The 10,923-nt window shown below is 39.8% G+C and overlaps 1 protein-coding gene across 1 annotated transcript; it reads left to right on the top strand.

Moving 5' to 3' along the window:
- Window positions 1-1,770: 1,770 nt before the first annotated feature.
- T265_11144 (hypothetical protein) lies at window positions 1,771-10,274 on the top strand (the record flags this gene model as incomplete). The annotated part of the gene is made up of 2 exons (XM_009177726.1): window positions 1,771-1,921; window positions 9,829-10,274. 2 exons carry the CDS (start codon window positions 1,771-1,773, stop codon window positions 10,272-10,274), a joined length of 597 nt encoding a protein of 198 aa, XP_009175990.1.
- Between the last annotated feature and the right edge of the window lie 649 nt (window positions 10,275-10,923).

Below are 10,923 nucleotides of genomic sequence, written 5' to 3'. Positions count from 1 at the left end.
CAGTAAGCTTGACTCTAGTAGTATTTGACCGCTTCACTACGAAATTCCACCGGGATCTCCCTATCCCACGAAGAGAATTGAATTTGCACGCAGCAGTAAGGAAACAAAATGATAGGAATAGATCGAGGAAGAACTTGAGCGTCTCTGACTGGGTAAGTAAGTGGAGAACAGCGTGGTTCTCCACCATGCAACGTCGATATCTTGTTTTTGATGAGAACCTGAAAAATTTCATTTCTAGGTGAATATATTCGGAGAACATTTAACTGCCCCTTGGATTGTGTGGGTGTGCCGAAAAAGCACAATATATACTGGGAGATGCAACCTCTGCTTGAGTGGTATTTCGAGTCGAGAATTCAATAAAATTATTTTGATTTTACGCAAAAATCTGCGATACCCTAAGGCAGAACGTATGACAGATTAGGATGTAAAATTTGACATAACGAAAAAAAAGTAAACCCATCAGAAATATCTGGTTTGCTGGTAATAGCAAGTTTTATTTTGTGTCATACTTAAAATTGAGCCAGGCAGACCATGGGAAGTAGATCTTACTGCTAAATGCATATTTGACTTTTGGGCATTCCGAGGTACTATCATTCTGGTATTGTTATTGTTATTTAGGTACTATTATTCTTCCGGCTGTACTTCCGGTTGCCTAATCATGCCGCACTCTAGGAAGGCTGCTCCAAGAGAAGGACGGCTGTGATACGAGACAGGTCCATCCAGGTGAGCGAACCGCGTCCTGGATCTAGAAGTGGGTTTCACTAACTACAGGCTAGCGGAAAATTCATCCCACCTACTATCCACACGTACATATTTCCTTCACAAGGATGAGAGCATCATCTTGGTGTATGCTGAGACGAGCCTGGTGGCCTGGCCAATAATGGTGGCGTTGGTTCGATCAACTGTGCAAGTACGGGCGACCGCGTTTCTTTTTGGGGAACCACAATAAAAGTGCGGGCATAGCGACCATTGACCGTTTGGATTGTTAACGATTTCACGTTAATCCAGGCACTCGATGAAGTTCGCCACTATCTCTGATTTGGACATAAACACGTGCGAATACGGACCGTCCGAGGTCGTGAGCAAAATATGTCTAGATGTGAATAAGCCTAATGGTGGGCGGTAGAACATCATAGAATTTTCACCGGTCATGACGACATAACGACATGACGACAACTATTGGCTTTTGGACGACGGATGCCTCAAATTTACTATTAACATTCATCACATTTAGCTTGTATCTTGCACTGCGTCACTTTCTCTGGAATACGCTCTCGTGTTTTTCATGAACTATTTTGTCGTCAGGAGATTCAGCGTCGCAGACTGCGGCAGTAGAAGTAATACCATCAGAACTCTTGAGTAGCAGGACGCTGGATATTCAAGCAAATTGAGTCAGTGGGTTATTATCCGATACAGAGAGAGCGCTGACGGAGGACTTCCATACTGTTGTACACTGCTATCAGTACGTTAGCACCGAAATCACCTAACGTAGTTTGAGTTATGAAGGAGTTGCAGAAAAGAAGAATGCGCCAGCAATTATTCTACTATCGTTTCAAATGCACCATGGGTTGGATGTATGCTGGAGCAAATAAACACGGGTCATATCACACACTGGACTTGGAGTTTTAGTACACCACGTGGAAGCGGATGAGATAAGCGGATGAAGAAGAGGAATTTGTCCTTGAAATTCATTGTCTAAGTGCAAAGGATGGGAATTTACAGTGAATGACATAGGTGAACATATGAAAAGTGAGAAAACGTATCACATGGATGTGCTATGCTGACGAATTACCGAAAAATGGTCTGATTTTTTGTGCAAATCGGGATGTTTTAAAACCTCTGACTTCATTCTCCGGGCGTGGCTTGAACAAGCATCTTTCTGCCAGTGTAGCCAATTTCCTCCGATACTGTGCCATACAGGGTAAGCAGGTTTAAGACGATAAAAATGCACAAAATGAGGATGTTACCTGTGCACCTTGCTTACACTAGAGAGCAAAAGGTTTGTTCAGATCAAAATTAACACCATTCTGTTTGTTTTAGGATTCATCTTTTTAAATTACCACAATCAAACATCATATCAACAAAGGGAATAAACATTTTATGGGCACCAATTGCTTGCAGAACACGTTTGGCAACACGCCTAAGGCTATCCTTGTTAGAATTGAAAGTAAACAGGAGTAATTTCAACAAGGTCTGATTCTAAGGTATGGAGTGTTTTAGGCAAGCAGACAAACAGTTTTCGAGCGAACGTTGCACTGTTAGGCATCTATTTTAACAAATGTCTTTGTAAGCTAACGATTCTTTTCCGGCCTGGCATTCGGCGCTCCCTGTCGACAATGCACTTACCATTCCATATGTGAAAATTGAAGAACCGTACAATTACCAAATAACACAGGAGAAGTTCATGAGAAAAATTATGGAAAAAACTTTTTTTAGTTAATTTCATTTTTTAACAAAACACAGCTAAACCAGCCGTTCTCTCACGAAGTAGGTTACGACCTGCCCTAAAGCCTAACTGGTTGCAAGTAGGCTACGTGAACATCCTAAAAATAGCATCACCAACAATTGTGCACTTCAGAATAATAAACTGGCTGTTGTCCTAACGCAACCACACATTCCCACGTCTGTTGTAGGTACGATAAAAAGGAGAGGCCGAGGCTACTGTATCTCCTTTGTTGGCAAATATTTTCAACTAGAAATAGCACGCAGATAAACTGTATTATGGTCTCACTATTCGTCGCCAAATTACAGTCCATCCTGTCCGATCAATGGAAGACACTGAAACGGGTAGCTTAACTCTGTCAGCTCATTTAGTTATCGGTGAAAACGCAACACGATGATGATAGGTAGTAAAAATAAACTTGGAAATGCAGAATGAAAAGAAAAGGAATAATCATTTCAATCGTCAAATTAGGTTGAACCACTCTGTCTTGTTCTTTCGTTAGGTCAAGTTCTCACATGCTTCTAGTTCATAAGTTAACTTTACTCTTGGGGAAACACTCTGACTATTCCCATGGGCTGATTTTCCGTCAGTTTTGACTACATTAAAACATCATTTTCAAAGCAAATTCAAATGGATCGCTTACCAATCCTTGATTACTTGGTTTTTTGATAAAAAAATTCAGACGTTTATGCTTTGTTCTTGCTAACCATGGGAAAATACAGAACAGTTTGATCAAAATAGAATAATGATCTTCAACATTCGAGGGGGATTTATTAAGTCTAATAGTGCCGATCTGTGTAATACACAAAGAACTTTCCATACACTAGGCCATTTAATTACATTGCTAGGCTTACTCTAAAGTTCACATTATGGTTGGAACATCCGGCCAATGGTTGAGCTCCCCTACGTCGGTTTTGGAGAGGAAAATTTACAATTACTTAGTTGATTCAAAATACTTTAACCTGATTCTCATATATGCTTTGCAACACGAAAACTGATGTGGATTTCGTCTCACACCTGACCGATCACGGAACTTCAGTCTGCCTTCGTAGTCGCTGGAGTGGAACTTTTGGTATGGCACCAATTACCGAAGGGTTCCAAGAAAAATTTTACTAGATTCTGAGACATCGATAGTGCAGGAGTATAGCTGTCTATGGGTGTTATTCCAGCGTCGGTCAACAAAACTGAAAATATTTTAGTTCTGAGTGGTTTGAAATTAGTTGAGCAACTTAGAGACCAGGCGATTAGCTGCCTCTGAATTTTCGCATTCCAATCGGTAGACCAAATAATGATTGAGGGAACGGCTAGTGCAGTGTTTATCGCCTTCAGCAAACGCCAGCTGAAACTACCTAGGCCTTCCGCCCCAGCTATATGCGGTGACGTGAAAGCCGAAACTGATTAAAAGTCAACACTTGTATGACCATCAAACGTGGTTGACCTTATTCACTACTTGGTCTTGCACAACAGGGAAGTTGTCCATCGCACTGTAGGAAATCAATGGCGTGGGAAATGTTCGTGTTGGTGTCAGACTTTTCGCAGACTGTGACACTGCCTTCTCATAAGTTTTATCCGAATCAACTGACAGTTTAGGTTGAAACGGTCTAAGATTTTAAGTCTAAGATTCTACTTGGACCATTTCTGAAATGAGTGTGTAGATACACAAGGTCATTTCATGTAGCATTGGCACAAAACTTCTAATCTTCCAGGCATCATTAAAGGCAGTAACTTGTGGATCAACTGTTTAATCTCATCTCTAGACCCTTTGTCGCTTGGGCTGTATCTCCTGGACAAATCACCTGTGCGTGTGATTACGGACTCTTCTGTGCTTCGCAATCAATTCTCCACTATTTTCGAGACAAAAACTTAATAAGCTGGCTATACTGTATCAATGGCAGCGAGTTTTCATGGGCTTTTTTTTACGGGGAAGGAATCGTAAAGGCATTAACTTGTGGATCAACTGTTTAATCTCATCTCTAGACCCTTTGTCGCTTGGGCTGTATCTCCTGGACAAATCACCTGTGCGTGTGATTACGGACTCTTCTGTGCTTCGCAATCAATTCTCCACTATTTTCGAGACAAAAACTTAATAAGCTGCCTATACTGTATCAATGGTAGCGAGTTTTCATGGGCTTTTTTTTACGGGGGAAGGAATCGAAAACTTGGGAGTTATAAAAAACCACACGATCCGGGCAGCGTCAAAAATATTCGGATACTGCAGCTTTTGCCGGGGTAGATTTAGATTTTGCGCAGTTTCTTTTTGAAATCCTCTACGAATACACATGAACGAACACAGGGATCCTCTAAACTGTCACCGATAATAATAGTTTAGCTGCTGGTTTGTGAAGTATTTCATTCATATTTTGATGGATCACGGTAGCTCTGCTACTCTTACGAAGGGTGGATTACTAACGAAGACTTGGAAAGAACAAAATGACCGTCTTTTTACTCGTTTCGGCTAGTAGTGAAAATTTATTTAAGATTCCACTATGACTACAATGTGTAAATGAGTGAACATAATTTCCTTCTATTCCAACTATCCACACACTTATGAGCTCAGATGCGCAGGCTTCCGGTCGGTGCGAGATGTAGCTGCAAAGCCTCCACGAGCTTTGTGACGAAATATCTCAAAATTAGACTCACAGCCACTATGCAATTACTATATTATATGCAAATCAAGCTTAACTGGTTGCACTACTACTTGAAATCTACGGACAGTCTGTGAGGGAATGATAAAAACTGATGACGGAACGCAAACACATCAACACGGTTAACACGACAAAATGTTTGAAGGAGATAGAAATCTGTCTGATTTGTAAAGGCCGATGAAATGTACTCCCTAGATGACGTTATGCTGAAAATTTGCCAGTCGAAACGCTGCTGTTACCCGCGAAGTTCGAACGTTTCAGTTTGTTCTCCGCACATTATCATTAAAACAATTTAAAAGACTGTAACACTTTAAATTAAAAAATTTTTAAAGGTTGTAAATAAGATAGCTTGCACTGAAAATGCTCATTTATTGAGGAGACGAAGGTGAATATAAATATGCTTGTCTGCAATACTCCGTGTGTTTTGGTAGGTGGATCTCTGGAGCCGTTGCTTGGACTGCTTGTGTTGCGATGCAACAAGGGTTGAAGCATGACGATTATCACAGCACTACTGCAAATTCAGTCTCTCATTCTTCCCAGGAAGTGTCTACCAATAGTCTCACAAACATTTGCCTTCCATTCCTTCCTGTAATACGTTGTTTACTTAGATGAATAAAAAGTGCTTAAAAGACTGCGCTTACTGTTCCCATACTTCAATTCTTTGTAAAAAAAATCACACGAAATTTATAATTTTGGCACAATAACTAATTGGATTATTGTGTTCATCAACCAGCCAGTAAAGGGAAGACATTATCGAGGCAGCATTATTAATAAACTTATAAAAGTGGGAGCGCTCACCCGTACAAACGATCTGAGAAAACCATTCGCCAGATGAGGTCTTCCGATGTTGATGGATTGATATTGACACTGTCATGCCTTATAAGTTCTAAGTTGGCTGAAGTTCATTGTGAGTTGCAAACTGTTTCAGTAAACCAGGAATTTGTACTACAAAAAGCACATTGCGACGGCCGCAAAATATCGACTCATTAGCGGAAGCAAATGGGTTTCTAAACCATGTCAATTAGATATTGCAATTTTAGATATTGCAACATTTATGTTGTCTCTAAAAATATCCGCTATTCCACATAACCTTGTTACTTAAGCCAAGCCAATAATATCTTGGAAAAATGGTGCCTAAGGCTTATTTGTTTGTTGCTGATCGGGTGTTTCTTGCTGTTTTCGTCAGGCACACCGTTCGGCTTGCGAAGAAGAAATCAATTATTAATACTGACAAGCATCACTGTTACAGCTATTTTGATAATCCGCTAACGATTCGTCTCATCTACTTTGCAACCCAGTTGCATTTCAGGCAATCCCATCACTTTAGTTTTTCTAGTACCTCTCCAATTTCATCCCAACAAATATGATTCACACCCAGACAAATACATGGATAATGGCTGTAGCAAACATACTGCGCTTGTGTTGGGTAACCATATTGGGTGCGGTTGCTTCTTTGGCGACACGGTAAATGCTAAACTGTACAAATTTTGTTCTAATTTTAGCTAATATGATTCACTCAATGCGTATTCCACCACCGGATACAACTAAGGAAAATTCACTCTATTCCTTTCAGAGTTTTACTTGAGTTAATTGTAAAGTGAAGATTGATAGTCACGTTTGGTTGGGAATAAAAGTGACCTCATACCACATACAGCCTAACTACACTACACAAACAAAAGCTGAATGTTAAAAAGGGATTTGTCCCAGTTGAGGGTTTCTTTAAGAAGATAGCAGTTCTCAGTATAAACGTTTTGTACCATAAATTGGATTGTTCATTCTGCCACGTTGTTGGCATTTGGATCAAAACACTGCACATGGTGAGTTTTGGAAAGCAGGTCTATTTAGTAGCAATAAATCTCTTCGAAAAATAAACGGACTCCTTGATGTCCCAAAACAGGTTACCATTTAATTTATCCTGCTTCGTGAACACCATGGCGGGCGCATCTTTATTGCTAGTGCGTGCATCATTTATTATTCTGATGCGTTTATTTTCTGCTATTTGTTTCAGTCGGAGAACTGAATGGGTTGTTTGAATATTACACGCCTGCATGTAAGTTAACGTGTTTTGGTGGCACCATTGACATAACTCCCTTCAGTTATACACGTTTAAATGCTTGGTTTTACTTGGGTTTACTTCATAGCAGATCACTTAAAATGAGCCTAGGTTACTGAGAAGAACCAGTAGGTACATAAGTGACAAGGTATCACAGTTCTGGGTGATCATCGGTCGCACACACAGAAAAAATTTAAGTTTTGCACAGCATAACAAGAGTGGGAAATGTAAATAAAAACGTCTAAAAGGTGAAGTTCTGGCCGAAAATCTGTTCTCAGTAAGACATTGTCTGGTATTCGTGCTAATAAAATGTGAATGAATGTCTGAGACATTTAGTACGAAATTCAAAATCCTTTGTCCAGCTTCTTCGCGGAAAGTTTACAATTACATTTTTTAATGATATAGTGACAGGTTTCACCAATACTTCTATGAAAACACTGAGCATCCTCATGACACGTCGGAAAATATAAGTTTGGTAATCAACAACGGCCTTTAACTGACTCTTTCCAAATGGAACCGCCTGAGCTTCTTCTAGAGTTTTGTCACAAGAACAGTGACGATTATGGATATCCCCCTACTCGGATTTTTCGTTCAAGCCCCTTGCCCTTGGACTCCTCTCATCTGAAATTTCTACGGGCATACGGCGTTGCATACAGTTTGGTGTTTGGGGCACTTAAACCCTAGAAGCAAGGTTTTTCTATCTTTAGCACGTAACCATAGTTATATTTTTTGAGGATACACATGAAGATGCGAACCCCGATCGTTTATTCGTGAACATTTTAGGATATGGTACGGCCCAGTAGCCAAATAGAAACCCTCACTTTGGAGGGCATATTGAATTGGAGACTTTGGCTTGCCACAGTTGAGCCTTACGCTATTCGATTTATTGCAAACTGTACCATGAATTACGCAAAAATACACGCAAATAATCCAGTATATATACCCAGTACCCTTCAATTTCTATCAAATTTTATCACCCCGAGCTCGTTAATTTTCACGATTATAAATGATCTCGTCTACTTACCTATCATAGTGGAACACGCAAATAAAGCGAAAGCTTCTAGGAGGGTTTTTGATTGGTTGACTGCATGCGGAATTGCATCTAGGTGAGGGATCAGCAGTAGGAACTTTACCATTAAAATAATGAGCACGAAATTTTTTCACAGTCTATTTTCAGAGTCATCCGCTCTAGGAGTAATGTGGAACGTAAAAAATGGCTTCCCATTTGATCGTATACATCCCAGAAGTGGTCACGTCCTACTTTGGTCCTTTTTAAAATAACAAGTAGTTATATCCCTAAGAAGCAGCAAGATTAATTTTTGTAGGGTCCTTTCCTGCATAGAAGTATCCAACTGCTTATTCAGGCCCCTGGTTGGCTGTATTATTTTCGGAGCAATGAGTGTGGAATGATCTTTCGGAGGATGTTTTTAGTTTTTAATTTTTTCACTTTAAGGCTAGTTTTGTGATATCTTCAAATAGTATAAATGTCTCGACTTACAGAAAGTTGCATAGTGTGCATATAGTTGCATGTAGTGCGGCAAGTTTGAGTACAACTTCTTTAGTCTAAACTAGCATTTAGTACACTGGTCTTTTGACTTTTTTCGACAGCTTTTCAATGTCATGTCCACTGGAAAAAGAGTTTGTGTTCAAATAACGTACATTTTCCTCCACGTTGCTAGAAATTTTTTAGCGTGCGGTATACGTTTAAAGAACAAATGCTATTGCTGGTCAATAGATCATAATGATACAACAGACGGTAAACGTCAACGATTTGCCGGGCTATTTTATGCACCTGAGCTTATCCATTAGATGAACTTGTAAGAATTCAAGGTCTCCCTGACCGCCATTCCTTTGTGCTTCTTTAACTTCAGCTGATGCCCATAAGACTGAAATTTTACCCTAGATGGCACCAGTGTGTCAGAGTTTTTCAGGCTATGTGGAAGCCGCAATAAAGTCGAACGACTGAGCTTTGTAATGCATTGAGCAAGATTATTGATATAAAATAGCTGATAGTATCAGCCATCGTGAAGTTTCAATGAGATGAACTTTCAGTTTCAGATGGCACATTATTTAGTTCCCACTCACTTTGTGAATGGTAACAATAACACCCAATGTGAATAATTTTGTCTTCAAAAGCCTCAAACGTCGGAACCAAAAATATTCTGTGCTTCAAACAATCCATTTAAAGGCCCATGCTGAGCTTACCCATGATTGATGCTCGGTCTATTCAAGTGGTTGTCTTTACCATGGATATTCGGCTCCTTACACTTCATCGGTCGTGTTATGTGCCACTCTCTCTCTCAAAAAAAAAACAAAATTGATTGGAGGGGGTTTAACAAATAGATTTTCCTATTCAAATAATGATATACGAATTATTGTTGCAGCTGTTTACACTTCAAAAGCACAAAAACTAAGATTTCTACAGGAGCAGTAAAGTAAAATCTGATCTCATTATTGTGTGTGATGTCGCAACACTCGCCTTGTTGTTTGATCATTTAAAGAAATTTCGTTTGAGAGCGTGAGTAATGTGGGAAGCGGATCCAATACTTATAAAAAAAGGGTTGGATTTTCCGCAACATGTCTACGTAAGCCATAGTGGAACTCCAAAGTTTAGTTCATATATACTTCTAACTGCTAAAAAAAACAGGAAGTTACTATCCTCTTATTACATTTGTTTTCCTAACCAGCTTCCACGAGTGACATAATCCCCAGGGATGGTGCGCGCTACAAACGCTGCGAGAAAACATGTCGGAGTCCTGAATCGTTTGCACTCTCATCAAACAAAACAAAAGTGAATGTGGTTAATCAATGCCAGGAATGCAACCAAACGTTCTGTCAACTATCAGCGGCTTTAAATCATCAGATTACTCACTCAAGCGCGCGCTTCTTCGAATGCCAGTTGTGCACGAAAGCCTTCAAGTATTGGCGTGGGCTTCATCGCCACACTATTACAAACCATCCAGGTACAGCTGCTTTGAAAATCCAGACAACTTCAAGGCAGCAGATTTGTGAGTCGGAAAAAAAAGGAAACCCTTGTTCTGAATGTGGCCACTTTTTTAAGCAGTGGCGTATCCTGCGGATGCACCAAAAATCGGTACACAAAAAAGAGACTCGCAATATCTGCGATATATGAGGGACGGCATTAAGTAGAAAATCGGACGTTCTGCGGCATGTGAGACAGATGCATGAAAAAGAAGGTGGCCATCTATGCAAATTATGTAATAGAAGATTCTTTCGGTTATATCACCTAAAGAAACACTTAAAAACCTTGCACGGTTCTCATGAAACATAAGAAATAACTAATAAGCCTAAAAATCATTACATTTTTCGGCTGCAATGCAACTGCAGGCGTATAACCCATTTCGAAAGCGGGTAATCATCCCTGAGATAACAAGCAATGAAATTCAGACACATTCGTCATTTGCAATGACAGAAAAGGCATCATGTTGAATCTTTGAGGGCTTTTAATTCATCACGTTGCTTGATTGTGCGTATTTTCCTTACTTCTGTCAACTTCCAGGCTATCAACAAAAAACTTACAAAATATTTTGCGAATATGTTGCTCTGTCAGGGTCAACAGAAGTTGTCGGGTAAAGCAAAGGAAATTATTTCGTTGCTGGACAGTGAGATACATCCGCAATGTACCATGGTGAATCGGAAAACCAGTGTAGTTTTAATAAACTATCCCATCAAAATCAGATATCCTCAGTGAATGAAGTATTTGTATGCAAAATGAGGTCTTGTGTGAGTCGAGAGAGATTTGGAAGCTGTTTCTTCCTTAT

This window comes from Opisthorchis viverrini, assembly GCF_000715545.1.
Source record: "Opisthorchis viverrini unplaced genomic scaffold opera_v5_453, whole genome shotgun sequence".
In the NCBI taxonomy this organism is placed as follows: Eukaryota; Metazoa; Platyhelminthes; class Trematoda; order Opisthorchiida; family Opisthorchiidae; genus Opisthorchis; species Opisthorchis viverrini.
This window is presented reverse-complemented; position numbering and strand designations above follow the sequence as displayed.